At 45.0% G+C, this 20224-nt stretch overlaps 1 protein-coding gene across 1 annotated transcript; it reads left to right on the top strand.

The window, feature by feature from the left end:
- The first annotated feature begins 256 nt into the window (after positions 1-256).
- On the top strand, positions 257-19675 carry LOC112632390 (putative POM121-like protein 1). Its single transcript, XM_025398101.1, is given in 5 exon segments — positions 257-425; positions 17647-17744; positions 17746-18822; positions 18824-18898; positions 18901-19675. Coding segments are annotated over 5 exon segments (2019 nt in total). The 3' UTR covers positions 19501-19675.
- Positions 19676-20224: the final 549 nt, after the last annotated feature.

Below are 20224 nucleotides of genomic sequence, written 5' to 3'. Positions count from 1 at the left end.
ATTCTGCGACACGAGAGAGAGGCCTGTGGTCAGGAGCATGAGACTTGCAAAAGAATCATGGTTCTTCCAGTTGGGCCCAATCACTTCACCTCTCTAAGCCTCAGTTTCTTAATCTGTGAAATGGGGCTAGTTTTGATATTTGCATCATAGGGTTGCTGTGTGGGTTAAATGAAGCAATGTGGGTAAAGCATTCAGAATCATACCTGCACAGGTGAGTGTTTATTGTATTGGCCGTTGTGGTTGACCTGCATCGCTTATGACTACGACTTTTTCACAGCACGTCCCGCCCCAGTATTTGCACCTTGTGGCTAGTGAATGCTTCCATGACAAGCACTCCCTGACTGAAATCCGAGACAGTCTTATGGACTTGCTTGGAGATGTGTTCTTTGTGGTCCATGAGCTGATCACAGCTCGATATCATAGAGGTGAGTCTCTGAGCACCCTGCTTCAGGACCACAGCCCAGCGAGTCTGGTGGCCAAGGGGATCTATGTTGTCTACTGACTGGCTGCCTCCTCTGCCTCTGTTTCCTCATGGAGAGGGCGTTCCCAGGTGTGCCTGGATGGAACTGTACCATGAAGACCTGCGCCATTCACCTGCCTTTCAGAGTCTGGGGATGTTGATCAGTTGTTGTTTCCATTCCTGCCCCTTCCTCAGGACCAAATAGAAAATTCCCATCTCTTTATAATTTTCTGGGGGCCATCCCCCAGGAGTTTTTCTTTCTAGAAATGTCTTTCCCAGCATCTTAGCCATACGTAGTAATAGAACAAACATTTTAGCTATAGGGAGTAATGGAACTCCTAAAGTAATAGACTTTAAATCAACTATTTTAAATGCAGCCAAATACTCCACCCTGTATTATTAGATTCCACATTTTTCTCAAGTGCACATGCAACATCCTCCAGAACAAACCATATGTTAGGCCACCAAACAAATCCCAATAAATGTAAAAGGATGGAAATCATGCAGAGTATCTTCTTCAACCACAAGGGAATGAAATTAGAAATCAATAACAAAAGGAAATCTAGAAAATTCACAAATATTTATAAATAAAATGGTATACTCTTTTTTAAATTTTAAAAATTGTGGTTAAATATGCTTCATAAAAAATTTACCATTTTAACCATTGTAAGTGTATAGTTCAATGGCATTAAGTACATTCATGTTGTTGTAAAAACATCACCACTATACATCTTCAGAATGTTTTTATCATCCCAAACGGAAACTTAGTACCTGTTAAAAATAACTCCCACCCCTCCTTCCCCCAGACCCCAATAACCACCATTCTACTTTCTGCCTCTATGACTGAGTTTTTAGTTACTTTAATGACTTTGGTTACTCAATGTAAATGAAATCATACAAATATTTGTCCTTTTGTCTGGCTTATTTCATATAGCATAAGTTCTCAGGGTTCCTATATGCTGTACTATACATTAGAATTTCCTTCTTTTTTAAGGCCGAATAATGTTCTATTGTATGTATATATCACATTTTGTTTATCCATGTATTCATTAATGGACATTTGTGTTGTTTCCACCCTTTGGCTATTGTGCAACAAATAAATGGGCTATTGACTACAATTGACTATTGGCTATAATGCTGCGATGAACACAGTTGTAGAAATATCTGTTCAAGTCCCTGTTTTCAGTTATTTGGGGTATATGCCAGAGGTAGAATTGCTAGATCATATGTAATTCTATGTTTAATTTTTTGAAGCATTGTCATGTTCTCCACTGTGTCTACACCGTTTTACATTCCTACCAGCAATGCACAAGGGTTGCAATTTCTCGACATCTTTATTTTGTTATTTTCTGTTGTTGCTGTTTTTTAAATAATGACTATTCTAATGGATTTGAAGTAGTATCACATTATGGTGTTTTTGTTGTTGTTGTTGTTGTTGTTGTTTTGTTTTGTTTTGTTTTTGAGACAGAGTTTTGCTCTTGTCACCCAAGCTAAAGTGCAATGGCGCAATCTTGGCTCACTGCAACCTCCGCCTTTTTGGATTCAAGCGATTCTTCTGCCTCAGTCTCCTGAGTAGCTGGGACTACAGGCATGCGCCACCATGGCTGGATAATTTTTTTAAATTTTTAGTAGAGATGGGGTTTCATCATGTTGGCCAGGCTGGTCTTGAACTCCTGACCTCGTGATCCACCTGCCTCAGCCTCCGGAACTACTTTTCTAGCCATCCTGTAAAGGGGTCACTTACCCCTGAGTTGCTGGCTAACTCATTGGATAGAGCAGTCAGACCTTGCAATGCCTTTGTTATACTTCCCTTAGGGGCGGTGTGGTTTGGGATGAAGGTGCAACATTGAGTTTTAATCATGATGCAAACTCCTCCTCTTTCTGCTAATATCATGTCTAAGACTATCCTATTTTCCTAAGCCATCTGGCTAGTAGCCCCTAATTGCTCAGCTATTCCTTTAACAGCATCTCTAGTGTAGTTAATAAAGCACTGTTGGTTGTAATAGATGTAGTTTATCCAATCTACATTTTTATTGTCACCCACCAAAATATTGACTCAAATCCTGCAGCTATTTGATTTCGGGCTTTAAACTGATCTGGTACTCCCCGTGGGACTCCAATTGCATCTAATTAGACATGAGAGTCGGAAGACCCATAAGGGGCTTCTCTCACTTTACGATGTCTTATTTTTCCTTCCTCTAGTTGATGAATTGCCAAGGTGACAGGGATAGCCAATTGGACTAAAGCACAAGTGCCACTCCAGTTATCCGGCAGAGTGTCCAGTAGAGGTCCACCACAATACCACCACACATCCACAAGGCTAGTCCCATTTACCCAGCACAACACACACATGCATGCATGCACATGCCTGTTAACCATCCTGCCTGTTTCCCTAGCCAGCTGACCTTTGCAATCCGGGAAACAGCCCTGGCTCTTGGCCTATGAAGATTTTATGGTGCTGTGCTCCCAAAATATAAAAGGTAAGGCTTAGTTCTTCTCCTGATCCACAGATCAAACACATGCCCATGTGTGACACCCACCAATTCTGCAGACAGAGAATTTTTTGGCCACTCCTAGGTTTTGCCAGGGTCTGGCTGCAGCCGCTGAAGCCCATTTCTGGTTCATGACGACTTGCAGATTGTGATGGGTGAGGCTGGAGCATACCACGCCTCACAATAGATCTCATTTTTGTTTAATATGTATAACGCCCCTGCATCACCTCAGCTGTACGTAATATGTCTCTTATTTAAATGGCAGTTATTTGGGATTATTGCTTTTTTCTGGGGAACACCCTCTGGTTTCCCATGTGGAACTACATGACGTGGAGAGTAAAATCCTAGGAACTGGCCTTAACTTCTAAGCAGTTGGGTAGGGCTTGGAAGAGTGGGCATATCTGGGGGCTTCAAATGAACTCCCCCAAACCTCTCCACCTCCATCAATTTACTCAGCAGATATATGGAAAGCACATATTAAAGCAGGCATTGGGTCACAGCAAGCCCATGTCCTACTAGGCCCCTCACTCAGCTTGGTCTGTGAACCATGGGATTGATCAGGTGCAGATTTTGTGGCGGAGAACACTGAACTGGGAGACAGAAGTCTGAGAATCCAGTGGGTGACATTTGGGGATTCCTTGTGGAAAGACAGGGAGTGGCTCTGGGGGAGGGGCTCTCTCACGTACCCTTCACTGTGGCTCCACACTCTGTGAATTCAGGATTCTATAACATTCTCCACTGCAGCCTAGGCAAATGCAGTGTTTCTGGAACCTCAGTTATTCTCATACTAATATCATGGTTTTTTGCCTTATCAGCGTATCATCTGTACTTCTATGAGCAGTTTTCTTTAAATGAAGTCACTCTTTTTACTTCAGCATGCTCACTCAAAAAGGAGACTTCATACCATCTCCTTAAGTGCAAAACCTGTATAACTTGCAATAATTAGAGGTATGCAAGGAAAACATGAGTGCAGTTTTTAAAATTAAAATGAAGGTAAAAATAAAAAGTACATAAAGAAATGACAGTAAAAACACTTCTAGTTTACAAAATTGTATCACCGAAGAAACTCACTTAATGGGAAAAGTGAACCACTGAAGGCAAGTTAGTTACATGAAAGCAGGGACAGCCGTGATCACCATCATGACTACCAGGTAGGTGACAAGCCATTGGCTCTGGCAAGGGTCACTGTCACCAAAGTCATTTCCTTGAGCTTCAGGGACCATCTTCCTGTTAACATTCAGTTCATCGGGCAGGAGTTGTATTATGTTTATACCTTCCCAGGCCCATGATGCTGTGTTATACCTAGGGGGTCAGTCTCCCTGAGGTCAATCAGGTCCTGGGACCGACTGGTCAGAGCATCTGGTGGAAATTTTGGCCTGGCGATGGGTCGTAGAGAAGAGAGTTGTACTCCCGTGGGAACTAGTCAGCCTCATTGGCTCAAACAACTGGAAATTGGGCCATGTATATTCATCAGGCAATCACCTTGAGACTGCTGAGCAAGACTTATTAGTGAGAGTAGGGTAAACTATGGTAGCAAATAGGCCCTAAATTTCAATGGCTTATTTTCTGCTTAGGTAAAGGACTAGAGTGTTGTTCAGGTCAATAAGGTGACTGTCCTCCATATGGTCATTCAGAGATCTAAATTAGGGTGTCGGCAAACTTTCCCTATAAATGGTCAGATAGTACATACTTTGGGCTTTGCAGGCCATGGGCTGTCTGTGGCAACTGCTGTGGTAGTGAAGGTAGCCCTTCAACAATACCTATGCAAATAGGCATGGCTGTGCTTCAATAAAACTTTATTTTTAAAAAGACAATGGGCCAGATCTGGCCCTTAGGCTGTAGTTTACTCACTCCTAATCTAGACTATGGTGGCTTTGCCATCCTTAACTCATGGTTTCTGAAGTTGCCATAGGTGTCAATCCCCCGTCACCTGGAAGAGGCAGGAGCAGAAGTGTGACTATGAAGCATTTGTATGGGCCAGGCCTGGCTGTGGCACTCTCCACTCCCACTCAGAGGACATTGGCGAGAACTTATTCACATGCTCAATATAACTGCAACCAAGGCTGAAAAATGTAATCTGGCTGTGTACAAAGGAAGGTGGGACAGATTTTTTTGTTGTTGTCTTCAAAATTCCTTTTTTTTTTATAATTATACTTCAAGTTCTAGGGTACATGTGCACAATGTGCAGGTTTGTTACGTATGTATCCATGTGCCATGTTGGTGTGCTGCACCCAAAACTTGTCATTTACATTAGGTATATCTCCTAATGCTATCCCTCCCCTTCCCCCCACCCCACAACAGGTCCTGGTGTGTGATGTTCCCCTTCCTGTGTCCAAGTGTTCTCATTGTTCAATTCCCACCTATGAGTGAGAACATGTGGTGTTTGTTTTTGTTGTCCCTGAGATAGTTTGCTGAGAATGATGGTTTCCAGCTTCATCCATGTCCCTACGAAGGACATGAACTCATCCTTTTTTATGGCTGCATAGTATTCCATGGTGTATATGTGCTATATTTTCTTAATCCAGTCTATCATTGATGGACATTTGGGTTGGTTCCAAGTCTTTGCTATTGTGAATAGTGCCGCAATAAACATATATGTCCATGTGTCTTTATAGCAGCATGATTTATAATCCTTTGGGTGTATACCCAGTAATCGGATGGCTTGGTCAAATGGTATTTCTAGTTCTAGATCCTTGAGGAATCGCCACACTGTCTTCCACAATGGTTGAACTAGTTTACAGTCAGGTGGGACAGATTTTAACAGACTGCCAGCAATCCTTGCCACAGCTAATATGCATTAAACCATGGACTCGATAGTAAGCTTTTTTTCCCTAATACACAGCAAAATAAATACACATCCATTATATAAGTGCTTTATAGTTTGTATGCTATCTAAAATTATCTTGCATAACTCCAGGAATAAGTGCTCTACACTCTGATAAACATTAAGTTTTTGTATTTCTTTGATTCAAATCACAAAAGCTTGATTATAAACCCAGATCCTATTCGTTAGCACTACTCTATTAAGCCTTCCTTTAGCCTGTTAAGAGTAAAATGGGAAAAAGGATGATTCAGAAAGCAATGTAAAAATTTAGACTCAGAAAAGCTAAGATTGAATTATAATCTGGAAAGAGCTCTGTAAATTCAAACTATAGATTACATTGTCAACATCCAGGTGAATAGAGTGGCCTCCATAGAGAGGCAAGTTCTGTGTGTTTTCTTGCCCTGAGAACTGTCGGTGTTCATATATGTTAATACCCAAAACTGTGATGTCTCTTGATGGTACTGGGTATTGAGAGATGGGCAAAATTTGGAGAGGCAGAGAAGAAATTAGCATTGGTACAAGGCAGAATCAGGGGCTCCTTGGGGAGGCCAGTTGGACTGGAAGGGTGAATGGAGGACAGAGAGCTTCAATGCCAAGCTAAGGAGAACAGACTTCATCCCTGGACAATGGAGAGATGCTGAAAGGCTTTAATTCTGAGAATGACACGATGAAGGGTGTTCCCAAAAGTAGAGCCTGGCAAAAGCAGCCAAGCCATCTGGAGGAACCAGTGGTTATTCGCAAGGGGAACCTCTTACTCACTCATCGGGAGGGTAGAAGGTAAACTTCTCCTTTTCAAAGGTGCCTAAGTCCTATGCTTGTGAAAGCTTGGCTTTGGGGCTTACACAGAACACAGCAAGCATAAATGACGTAAGCTTCTGCAAGAAGCTGGACTGCACAAAGGTCTGCCCAAATCCCAGGAGCTACTGATGCTGGCCCTGTGTTCTCACTTTAGAAGGTCATGCAAGGGACGAAATCTCTAGAATCCTTCATGGGCTGGGTCGCAGCTGGGGTGGGGAAGTTGTAGCCCTTCTGAAACTTCACACATAGCTGTCCTTCTATGGAGGCCAGGAGCACATCAGGGTGGGTACAGCCCACAGTCCTCTCCATCCCACCAACCAAGCTCCAAGGGGTCTTCACATCCACAAAATACCATTTTGACAGATCAACAGCATGCACACCAAGACATGCAAATTCAAACCAGATACCGAAATGGCACCTATTGAATTTGCAAGGATTTTTACCACTACTCTTTTGGTGGTAGTGCCTAGTGGCAAGAATATAGAAAAACAGGAACTTTCACCATTGATGTGAGAGATCAATTAGTTCAAGCTTTCTTGGGGACAATTTGGCAAAATCTATCCTAACATTTCAAAGGAGCATTCCTTTTGCCCTAGCTATTTTTTATTAACCGTGTTCTTTATGATCTCCATTCTGATACTTTGACATCCAGGGCTTTACTGCTCCTGGAGGGACTGCTCCTCCCAGGTTTAGCCAATTCCTAGAGATATAAGCCACTTATCTCTTAGTGTGCCTTTCATATACAAACTCACCAATCCAGAGCCCACATCCCCAACCACCTCCTTTATGGGGCTCTCCCACTCTGGACTAATAGCCTCACACCCTAATCACCCCAGGGGCTAGGTACCAGATGGAACAGCCCCAATGCCACAGAGCCCACTGAAATTGTTCAAACTAACCAATCCTAAACCTGCTCACCCTGCCTCACCTCTTCCTTCCCATGGAAACCACAGCAACACCTCTTGCAACATCCCCCATCCCCCCCACCTTCTGACAGACTCCAGCGTTCTCTGTGCAGCCTCCTGCTCCCATGGCATGGAGTGCACCCTTGTCTTGGGATATGCGAGTAACAAACTACTCTCTTTCTTTCTTTCTTTCCTTTCTCTCTCTCCCTTTCTTTCTTTCTCTTTCTTTTCTTTTCTTTTTTTTTTTTTAGATGGAGTTTCACTCTTGTCTCCCAGGCTGGAGTGCAATAGCATGATCTTGGCTCACTGCAACCTCCATCTCTCTGGTTCAAGCGATTCTCCTTCCTCAGCCTCCTGAGTAGCTGGGATTACAGGCACCCACCATCATGCCCAGCTAATTTTTTTGTATTTTTAGTAGAGACAGGGTTTCACCATGTTGGTCAGGCAGGTCTCGAACTCCTGACCTCAGGTAATCCATCCACCTCAGCCTCCCAAAGTGCTGAGATTACAGGCATGAGCCACCACACCTGTCCCAAATTGCTTTTTCAATGGCTGACATCTGATCTGTGGGCCCTGCCATACCTAAATAATAATAAAACCTTTATTTTAAAGCACTATTCTCTAGGAATAATTCTGAATGAGCCCAAAGATATATGTATCAGATGGTCACCTCAGTGAAGTTGACAATAGTATAAAATAAGAAATGATTCGAATGGCTAACAATAGTAGATGGTTAAATAATTTAAGAGTATTATACTATGGGATGCAATGTAACTGTCAAAAAGGTAGAAAAATTGTTTTTAAATGTTTGTGTAAATGAAAAATGGTTCGCCACTTCCTGTGAAAGAAGAGGGATCCAAAAATTTTTATTTCCCCCCTCCAATTATCCTTAAAAAAAAAAACAGTGAAATAAAGTTTTTAAAGCTACAAACCCACACAGACAAACTGTGGAAGAAGAGATGACAGCATTTTGGACAGCAGAAGGCCAACTTTTTTGAGACGGAGTTTCGCTCTGTCTCCAGGCTGGAGTACAATGACGCAACCTTGGTTCACTGCAACCTCTGCCTCCTAGGTTCAATCAATTCTCCTGCTTCAGCCTCCCAAGTAGCTGGGACTACAGGCACCCACCACCATGCCCAGTTAATTTTTTGTATTTTTAGTAGAGGCAGAGTTTCCACCATGTTGGCCAGGATGGTCTCGATCTCTTGACCTCGTGATCTGCCCGCCTTGACCTCCCAAAGTACTGGGATTACAGGCATGAGCCACCATGCCCGGTCAAGAACTAGTTTTAGAACAGAGAAAGTAAATGTTAACTCATGGAGAGAAAGACACCATCATTCACCTATGCAATCAGAATAGACAGAAAAGCCTCCCTGGGTTTAGAGGTACTAGAAAGTTTGAGTATAGGTATCCCCCACTTACGCCCATGGGGAGTGCACCTCTCCCCTTGAGCTCCACCCCAAGGCCAAAGTTTCCTGCAGGCTTTCTGTCTCTGCCTGTGCTAGAACTGGGCTGACCTCAGGAACTCATTGATTTTGGATCAGCAATTCCAAATCTGAGAAGCTGTCTGTCACAAGTATGCTTAGTTGCCCATACTGATATATGCTCAGAGGCGTTCATCATAACAGTCTTTATGGTGGGTGAAGATGAGAAAAACCCAGGCTATGTCTTGGTGGTGGTGAATGTTTTAAAATACAAACCAACAGAAAATAACACTTCCCAAGGGAACATTCTTACAGTGACTATGACCTAAAACTTGTAACATTCATCACCTCTCAAATATGGTGAGCATATTTAATATATAGTAGCATTGTGAACTCATTAAGTATTTGCATAATTATAAATAGAAAACACATGAAAATAAAAGGAAAGGTTACAATATAAGCAAACAAGGCTGGGCCCGGTGGCTCAAGCCTGTAACCCCAGCACTTTGGGAGGCCGAGACGGGTGGATCACAAGGTCAGGAGATCGAGACCTTCCTGGCTAACATGGTGAAACCCCGTCTCTACTAAAAAAAATACAAAAAACTAGCCGGGCGAGGTGGCGGGCGCCTGTAGTCCCAGCTACTTGGGAGGCTGAGGCAGGAGGATGGCGTAAACCCAGGAGGCGGAGCTTGCAGTGAGCTGAGATCGGGCCACTGCACTTCAGCCTGGGCGACAGAGCGACACTCCGTCTCAAAAAAAAAAAAAAAAAAAACAATATAAGCAAACAAATGTAACTGACATTTAATTCACTGCTCTGATTAGCAGTGCACTTATTTATATCAGTAATTGAGTTTAAGACTATATGCATGCTTTTTTTCTTTGTCTCACATTTTTATTTTTAAAATAAAATTGAATATATTTAAGTGGACAGCCTGTTTTGATTCATATATATGAAAATATACATGTGTGTTTGTGTATATATACCCTACATGTGTGTTTGTATATATATACACACATAGTTAAAAATTACTACAGTCAAACTAATGAACTCATCTATCTTCTCATATAGTTAGATGACAGCACTTGAAATACACTCTCTTCACAAATTTCCAGTATATAGTATTATTAACTATAATCACATAACTGCAGCTTTGTACTCTTGGACCGACAGATCCCCTTTTCTCCCACCTCCCTGTCTCTGGTAACCACCATTCTACCCTACTTCCATGTATTAAACTTTTTAAGATTCCGGCCAGGTGTGGTTGCTCATGCCTGTAATCCCAGCACTTTGGGAGGTCAAGGCCGGTGGATCACCTGAGGTCGGGAGTTCCAGACCAGCCTGACCAACATGGAGAAACCCAGTCTGTACTAAAAATACAAAAAATTAGCAGGGCATGGTGGAACATGCCTGTAATCCCAGTTACTCGGGAGGCTGAGGCAGGAGAATCGCTTGAACCCGGGAGGTTCAGGTTGCAGTGAGCTGAGATTGTGCCATTGCACTCCAGCCTGGGCAACAAGAGAGAAACTCCATCTCAAATAATAATAATAATAATGATAATAATAATAATAGAGTACCTCAACACTCCACTATAATGAACACACCACTATCGTCAATGGGCAGATCATCCAGACAACAAAAAAAATCATCATTTAAGCTGCACTCTATACCGAATGGACCTAACAGAAATTTACACAGCTTTGTATGACTCCACGACGTCATAACGCACATTCTACTCAGTAGCACGTGGATTATTCTCCAGGATAGGCTATGTGTTAGGCCGAAAAGCAAGTAATGGCACATTTTTAAAAACTGAAATCGTATCAACTATCTTTTCTGATCACAGTGGAATATTACTAGAAATCAGTAACAGCAGGAACTTTAAAAATTGTACAAATACATGAAAATTAAAACATGCTCACAAACCACCAATAAATGAAAAAATTCAAAATTCATTGAAATGAATAAGGGAAAGTAAAAATTAATTGAAACAAGAATAGAAACACAACATAACAAAACCTGTGGAATGTGGCAAAAGCAATTGTTAAGAGGTAAAGTGCATAGCTATAAATGCCTAATCAGTAAAGTAGAAAGATTTCAAATAGCCAACCTGACAGTATACTTCAAGTAATGAGAAAAGCAAAAAAATTAAATGCTAAAATTCATAAAAAGAAACACATCATGAAGATTAGAGATTTTAAAAATACAAACTAAAAAAAAAATTACAAAAAGACAAAAGAACAAAGGAGTGGGGGATTTGTTTTTGAAAAAAAAATTGAAAAGCTGTAACAAGACTAGGAAAGAGAGAAAGAAAACTGCAGTAAAATCACAGATGAAAAAGGAGACATTACAATTGATAACACAGAAACACAAAGGATCATAAGAGATTCCTAAAAAACCTATATATAAACAAATTGAAAAAATCTAGGAGAAATGGATAAATTTCTGGAAACATAGCAATTTCACAAGCTAGAATAATAAAAAACCCAAACAGACTAATAATAAGTAATGAAATTAAAGCAGTAATAAAAATCTGCCATCAAAGAAAAACAGAAAAATTATGGTTTTACTGCTGAATTCTACCAAACATTTTTAAAAGAGGTAATACCAATTTTATTCAAAATATTCCCCGAAAAATGAAGAGGAAGGAGTACTTCCAAACTTGTTCTATGAGGTCAGCATTACCCTGCTACAAAACAAACAAACAAACAAACAAAAACAGACCAGGACATAACACAGAAAGAAAACCACAGGCAAATATCCCTGATGAACGCAGATGTAAAAATCCTCAAGAAAATACTTGGGGATTCATTGGAGGAATATGAGAATGATACAATAAACACAAATAAATAAATGTCATACATCACATTCAGCGAATCATGAACAAAAACCATATAATCATTTCAGTAGATGCTGAAAAAATAAAATTAAACATTCCTTCATGATCAAAACTCAAAATGAGTACAGAAGGAACAAAACACAATAAAGGCCGTATATGACAAACCCACAGCTAACATCGTAATCAGTGGGGAAAAGTTAAAAGCTCTTCCTCTAAGATCTTGTTCAAGTGTGGCTACTTTTACCACTTTCATTCATCATGGTCCTGGGAGCCCTAGCTGGAGCAATTAGACAGGAGAATGCAATAAAATCCATCCAAATTGGGGGGAAAAAAGTCAAATTGTTCCTGTTTGCAGATGACATGATCATATATACATAGAGAACCCTAAAGATTCCACCAAAAAACCTACTAGAAATAATGAATTTAGTAAAGTTGCAAAATACAATATCAATATATAAAAATGAGTAGCACACACATGCACCAATAGTGAAACACATAAAAAAGAAATCAAGAAAGTTGTTTCATTACAGTAGCTAACCCCCCCAAATAATGATACCTAGGGATAAACATAACCAAGAAAGATCCTACAATGAAAACTATAAAACATAGATCAAAGATATTAAAGCAGACACAAGTAAATGGAAAGATATCTCCTGTCCATGCACTAGAAGAATATTGTTAAAATATCTCTATCACTCATTGTGATCTACAGAATCAATGCAATCCATGTTAAACTACAGACATTCTTCATAGAAACAGACAAAAAAAGATTCTAAAATTCACATGGAAATGCAAAACACCTCAAAGAGACAAAAGAATCTTGAAAAAAAGAAAGACTGGAGGCATCACACTTATTTCAAAATATACTACAAAATATACTATAAATCCATAGTAACTGCAAATCTATAGTATCATATCAGAACAGCATGGCACTGTCAAAAAAAAGGGGCAGGGAGAGAGAGAGGGAAAGACAAATGACAGACAGACATAAATAAATGAAACAAAATAGAGAACTCAGAAATAAATTCACGCATTTACAGTCAACTCATTTTTAACCTAGGCACAGAGAACACACCCTCTGGAATAACAATCTTTGCAATAAACTGTGCTAGGAAAACCCAACACTCATATGTAGAAGAATAAATCTACATCGTTATCTTATCATATACAAAATTCAACTCAACATAAAGATTTAAATGTAGGACCTGAAACTATGAAAGTACTAGAGAAGAAAACATAGGATAAATGCTTAATGAAATTGGTTAGGAGAAAGAATTTTCAAACAGACATCAAAAGTACAAGCAACAAAAGCAAAAAATAGACAAATGGAATTACATTAAACTTAAAAGCTTCTGCAAAGCAGAGGAAGCAATCAGTGGAATGAAGAAACAATCCAGAAAATGGAAGAAAGTATTAGCAAACTATGCATCAGGCAAGCGGTTAATACACAAAAAGCAAGACTACTGAAAAGCAAAAATACAAGTAATCTAATTTAAAAATCAGAAAAAGATCTACCCAAAACCTTTGGTCCCCCACCATTATTTCCCCACCTTCTTTTCCCTACTGCTTTCGGCCCCCTCCCTCTCGCCACCCCTTTTTCTTTTGCCATCTACCCCAAAACTTTTTCCCCACCATTTTCCCCCACCAACTTTTCGCAAAGCCCTCTCCACTTTACCGCTCAGCACCATCTTTTCCCCTCTCCCTGGCCACCCTCTTCCCCCGTCGCGCTCTCATCACCCTCTTTTGCTCCTGCATCCACCCAAAAACATTTTCCCCCATCTTTTCCCAAAGCTTTCTCCCCACCCCTGCTGCTCACCACCCTCTTTTCCCCCTCCATCTACCCAAAAACTTATTTTTCCACCATCTTCTTCTTCACCCTCGGTCTGCAACGCCTTCTCCTGCTCGCCGTCCTTTTTTTCCCTTTGACACTCACCACCCTCTTTACCCCTCCATCTACCCCAAAACTATTTTCTCCTCTCCTACCTCCTCAGCTGAGCTGCCATCTCCGTGGCCGCCACCAACTGCAGCGAGGGGAGGTGCGCTGTCACAGGCCCCAGCCTCCAACGTGGGGCACGTTGCTCTCCCATCTCCTCATCCTCTAGCCGGATAGGAGCAGCTCTCCCTGCCGGCGGCCCTCCTATCGCTCCTGGGACGCTGCAGTCTCGGTAGCCGCCACCTACCACAGCGAGGCGAGGCGTGAGGAGAGCCACAGTGCCCGTGGGCTCCAGCCTCCGGCCTCCGGCCTCCAGCCTCCAGCCTCCGGCGTGTAGTACGTAGTAGGTGGCTTCCTAAGCTAGCACGGAACAGCTTGGCAGGCTGAGGCAGGAAAGCATGGCCTCACTCCCCACCTCAGCAGGATTCCTATACTGATGTTAGGCAATGGGGTTCCTGGACTACATGTTCTGATTGGATGAGAGAAAAACCTCTAGGCCTACTCTGATTGGACTTTATTTTCATGCTCAGATTGGTTGTCCTAGTGCTTGCTCTCATCCAATCAGAACATGATAGTAAAGTCCAATCCAGCTTGAGTTAATTTTTTCTAAGGTGTAAAGAAGAGGTCTAGTTTCAGTTTTCTGCATAGATTCGCCAGTTTTCCCAGTACCATTTAATGAATAGAAGATCCTTTCCCCATTGCTTGTCAAAGATCCGATGGTTGCAGATGTGTGGTGTTATTTCTGAGGTCTCTGTTCTGTTCCACTGGTCTATATATCAACATCATTGATCATCAGAGAAATGCAAATCAAAACCACAATGAGATAACATCTCATGCCAGTAGGAATTTCGATGATTAAAAAGTTGAGAAACAATAGATGCTGGCAAGGCAACATTCATTCCTGATTTAAAAAATGCAAAACTCCACGTAAATAGAGGAGAATTTACTAAACTTGATAAATGGCATACATGAAATATCTGTAGCTATTATACTTAATGACATAAGACTGAATATTTTCCCCATAGGATCAAAAATGAGACAAGGAAATCCACTCTTATCACGATTGAAACTGCCTTTGCAAAATTATGACTGAGACAGTGAGAGATCTCACTTAATCAACCCCATCTTGCTTTCTAACCTCCAAGATGTCCTTGCTCATTCCTGGGTGTAGACTGAACTAACTTTGGGAGAAACTTAGTTTATAGTTTATAGTTTAATACAAAGACGGTAACAGCCCTTTCCCAAAGCAGACCTCCTTCTTGTCTGGGCACTAGATTGCCTTCATAGGACTCATATTAGCCACAAGATTAGAAATTACGGTTTAGGAGTCATGCAGCTGAAGTCTAAAGATTCTGACCCTCCCTAAACTGCCCCTAAGATCAGTGCTGGAGAAATTTTGCAGACCCTGCACTTGATGGATCAGCTGGCACCATCCAGATGGATTAACTGGCTCATCTGATCTTGTGGCCCCCACCCAGGAACTGACTCAGCTCAATAAGACAGTTTCAACTCCCTTTGATTTCATCCCTAACCAATCAGCACTCTTGGCCCACTGGCTTCCCCCGACCCACCAAGCTGTCCTCACAAACTCTGCTCCTCAAATGCTCAAGGAGACTGATTTGAGTAACCATAAAAAAACTCCGGGCCGGGCACGGTGACTTGCCCCTGTAATCCCAGCACTTTGGGAGGCCGAGGCGGGTGGATCATGAGGTCAGGAGATCGAGACCATCCTGGCTAACACGGTGAAACTCTGTCTCTAGTAAAAATACAAAAAATTAGCCAGGCGTGATGGCGGCCGCCTGTAGTCCCAGCTACTCCAGAAGCTGAGGCAGGAGAAAGCCTAGGGAGACTCCGTCTCAAAAAAAAAAAAAAAAAAAAAAAAAAAAAAAACAGACATAGTCTCACTCTTTTGCCCAGGCTGGAGTGCAGTGGCCTGATCTCGGTCCACCACAACCCCTGCCTCTCGGGTTCAAATGATTCTCCTGCCTCAACCGCCCAAGTAGCTGTGACTACAGGCGCGTGCCACCATGACTGGCTAATTTTTGTATTTTTAGTAGAGATGAGGTTTCACCATGTTGGCCAGGCCGGTCTTCAACTCCCGATCTCGAGATCCGCCTGTCCCGACCTCCCAAAGTGCTGGGATGCATGAGCCACCACGCCTGGCCTCCTTTTTTTCTTTTCTTTTCCTTTTTTTTTTTTTTTTTTTTTTTTTGTAGACGGAGTTTCGCTCTTGCTGCCCAGACTGAAGTGCAATAGTGCGATCTCAGCTCTCCTCAGCAGGAGAGCAGGAATCTTCAGTGATCCACTGGCGGATCTGCAGCCATTGTGCACCCCCCCTCTTTCAATGCCTTTTTTGTGCGCGCCTCTCCTTCCAGTACGTACTGCAGGAGCGTCCCCCAGCCTCCCGCCATTGCCAGCAAGTGCTGAGATCCGCCATTGCACTCCAGCCTGGGCGACAAGATCGAAATTCCGTCTCAAAAAAAAAAAAAGAAAAGAAAGAAAGAAAAAAAAGGATGAAAATTTTGGAAAAATATGGAAGAAACCAAATGGATTTCTAGTTCAACTAAATCGTAATTATTCAGTATCTATTTTTTGCAAGAAACCATGTATTTCATGTCCACAGTCAGGACCACAGTCTAGCTCTCAAGTGTGGGTGTTTCCTAAGCAAATTGAAGAACACAGGCATAAAAGTGCATTAAGTTCATAACCATTCACCTCTTTTTTGCTGTTGTTTTTAAGAGGGAGCCTGCCTCTTTCTGTTGTCCAGGCTGGAGTGCAGTGGCGCGATCTCGGCGCACAACCACCTCTGCCTCCCTGATTCAAGTGATTCTCCTGCCTTAGCTGCCTGAGTAGTTGGGACTACAGGCGCGTGCCACCATGCCTGACTAAATTTGTATTTTTAGTAGAGACTCGATTTCACCATGTTGGCCGGGCTGGTCTCCAACACCTGATCTCCGTGATCTGTCCGCCCGACCTCCCAAAGTGCTAGGATTAGAGGCATAAGCCACCACGCCCGGTCTCTTTTTTTTCTTTTTCTTTTTTTTTTATTTTGAGACGGAGTTTTGCTCTTGTTGCCCAGGCTGGAGTGCAATGGTGTAATCTCAGCTCACTACAATCTCCACTTCAGCGGGAGAGCAGGAACCTTCAGTGATCCACTAGCGGATCTGCAGCCACTGTGGGCGCTTGTTCTTCCTGCGACCTTTGTGCGGGAGTCTCTCCTTGCACTACCTATTGCGTACCCACCCCCCACGTCCGCCTCGCGCCATTGCCAGCAGGTATCTTGCAGAGGTACCTTGCCGCGCTAATCCGTTAAGGTCACTCTGTCACTCGCGGCATTCTGTGCACGCCACCCACTCCCTCAGGTTTAAAAGATGCGTTGCCTGGCAACCAGCAGGTGCCTTTCCCGCCGGAATCTTGCCAGGCTAATCCGTTAAGGTCGCTCTATGACTCGCGCCGTTCTGTGTACGCGCACCCACTCCCTCAGGTTTAAAAGGCGCGTTGCCCGGCAACAGAAGAACTGCTCGCTTAGCCTTCGGCCGGGTTGGCAGCTCGACGAGGACCTCAGAGCCCAGCTCTCGAGAGTTCAAGCGTTGGACGGTTCCCCACTGCTCCCAGGAGCGGTTACCTGGGCACTCTGTGCCCCTTATTCCTGTGCCTGCCTGCGGCTGAGGACCTGCCAGTAGGGCTCAGTTGCCTGGAGCCCGTTCAGCCCATCCCCCAGTTCACTTTGCTTGTGGGATCTCCCCGTTGCTCCTGTCCCTGGACGGAGTGGCAGGCCATCCTACAAGCACCCGGACACTTGGCATCAGTGGTGTCAAGACCACTCCAAGAAGGTTTTCGGTGATCCTTCAAGCCCTGTGTTCCTTCCTGGTGATCCTGCCTTCAATTTGATTGTACAGGTACCACAGCAAGCCAGTGCTGTGTGCTCCAATTCCAGGGCGTCCTGCAGTTCAGCCCCTGCACTGAGCACAAGGAAACTCTGTGGGGCCAGGAGCAGGGAGTCACCCCTTTGGGGCCCACAACACCCGGCTGTCCCCAGACTCGTGTCCAGGGAAGATCTTGTTGAGGGGACCTCAAGGAGAGCGGGGCAGGGATGCCTGAGCAGGACAAGGACCCCAGAGTCCAAGAGAATCCTGATGATCAGAGAAGGGTCCCCATGGTCACCGGGGATGCACGGTCTGCATTTCAGCCCCTGCGGGACAATGGAGGCCTCTCTCCCTTTGTGCCCAGGCCTGGGCCACTGCAGAGAGACCTCCATGCCCAGAGGTCAGAAGTCAGATATAACCAGAGATCCCAGACCTCCTGGACGAGCTCGTGCACCAAACGAAATGCCATCTCGAGCTCCTACAGCTCCACGGGAGGCTTCCCATGGCTAAAGCGGAGGAAGATGGGGGAGCCAGCCTTATCCCACTGTCAGCTGACCCTCAGTTCCTCAAAGACAGTGAGTGAGGCCAGGCCTCAGGCTGTCCCTTCGGGTCACACCCAGTGTGAAAAGGCAGCGGATACAACACCAGGGCAGACACTCACCCCCAGGACTGGCTCCCCCAGATCCCAGACCTCTAGGCCCCGTAGACGCAAGTTTCCCCTGCTGCCACGCAGGCGAGGGGAGCCTCTGATGCTGCCACCTCCCTTAGAGCTGGGGTTCCGGGTCACTGCTGAAGACCTGGACCTGGAGAAGGAGGCGGCGTTCCAGTGCAGTGTACTGCGGGGTGAGACCAAGGCCATCTGGGACTGCAGACCCTCACGGCCTTCCCACACTTTGTCCTCACTTGCAACAGGGACTTGTGGTCTGTTTGCTGTTTCTGAAGCACCCAGGATGGATGCACAGCAGGAGAGAGACAAGTCCCAAGACTCCCGGGGCCCAGTGGCTCCCCTAGCATCTGTTGCAGAGACTCCCTCTACAGCTCCTGTGTCTGGGAAGAAGCACAGACCACCAGGCCCCCTGTTCTCCTTCTCAGATCCCCTTCCTGCCACTTCTTCCCACTCCCAGGACTCAGCCCAGGTCACCTCGCTGATTCCTGCCCCATTGCCAGCTGCAAGCATGGATGGGGGCATGAGAAGAGCAAGGCCTGGCACTTCTGCTCCTGCAGCTGCTGCAGCGGCCCCTCCCCCCTCCACATTGACCCCCATGTCGGGGTCCCCACTGAGTGGAGTGGATGGAGGCCCTTCACATTTCCGGGCCTCAACCACAGCTGCAGCAGGTGCCCAGAGGTCAGAAGTCAGATATAACCAGAGATCCCAGACCTCCTGCATGAGCTCGTGTCCCAAACGAAATGCCATCTCGAGCTCCTACAGCTCCACAGGAGGCTTCCCGTGGCTAAAGCGGAGGAGGACGGAGGGGCCAGCCTCATCCCACTGTCAGCTGACCCTCAGTTCCTCAAAGACAGTGAGTGAGGCCAGGCCTCAGGCTGCCTCTTCGGGTCACACCCAGTGTGAAAAGGTGGCAGATACAGCACCAGGGCAGACATTCGCCCCGAGGACTGGCTCCCCCAGATCCCAGGCCTCTAGGCCCCGTAGACGCAAGTTTCCCCTGCTGCCACGCAGGCGAGGGGAGGCTCTGATGCTGCCACCTCCCTTAAAGCTGGGGTTCCGGGTCACTGCTGAAGACCTGGACCTGGAGAAGGAGGCGGCGTTCCAGTGCATCAACAGTGTACTGCGGGGTGAGGCCAAGGCCATCTGGGACTGCAGACCCTCACGGCCTTCCCACACTTTGTCTTCACTTGCAACAGGGGCTTCTGGTCTGCCTGCTGTTTCTAAAGCACCCAATATGGATGCACAGCAGGAGAGAGACAAGTCCCAAGACTCCCGGGGCCCAGTGCCCCCCTAGCATCTGCTGCAGAGGCTCCCTCTACAGCTCCCGTGTCTGGGAAGAAACACAGACCACCAGGCCCCCTGTTCTTCTCGGATCCCCTTCCTGCCACCTCTTCCAACTCCCAGGACTCAGCCCAGGTCACCTCGCTGATTCCTGCCTCCTTGCCAGCTGCAAGCATGGAGGGCAGCATGAGAAGCCCAAGGCCTGGTACTTCTGGAGCCAGTTCCAGCTCTGCAGCCACACCCACGGGCTTTGGGAGCAGAGAGCCAGCCCCAGCTCTGAGTTCCCTCAGAAGAAAACAGGTAAAGAGAAAGGCCCCGAGCACCACCCATGGCAATGGGGCATGAGGGGGCCTGAACACCAGGGGGCCCCCCAGGCTGAGCACATCCATGGTGACTGCGGGAACTGGCACAGGGAGCAACTCTGTTGGGTGGCACTTTTGTCTTTACTTTCCATCGCATCCCTGGGGGACCATTTAAGCAGACACCTCCAGTTGCAAGTCAGGGACCCAGTGCCACTGCAAACAAGGCAGGCTGCTCGTGCAAGTCTGGGCCGGCCTCTGACCCTAGCAACCCCACTTCCCGCATGGGCACAGCAAGGAAGAACCTGGCCTCTAAGGCTCCCTCGTGTACTGTCAGGGGTTCTGCTGGACACACGTCCAATGGGCCATCGTCCAGCTCATCCTTCTCCACATCGGGCTTTTGAGCCCGTCATAAATTCCTTGCCTAGAGTGAGGTCC

Source organism: Theropithecus gelada, chromosome 10 (genome assembly GCF_003255815.1).
Source record: "Theropithecus gelada isolate Dixy chromosome 10, Tgel_1.0, whole genome shotgun sequence".
Classification (NCBI taxonomy): domain Eukaryota; kingdom Metazoa; phylum Chordata; class Mammalia; order Primates; family Cercopithecidae; genus Theropithecus; species Theropithecus gelada.
The sequence above is the reverse complement of the archived record's forward strand: the minus strand, read 5'-3'. Positions and strand labels throughout refer to the sequence as shown.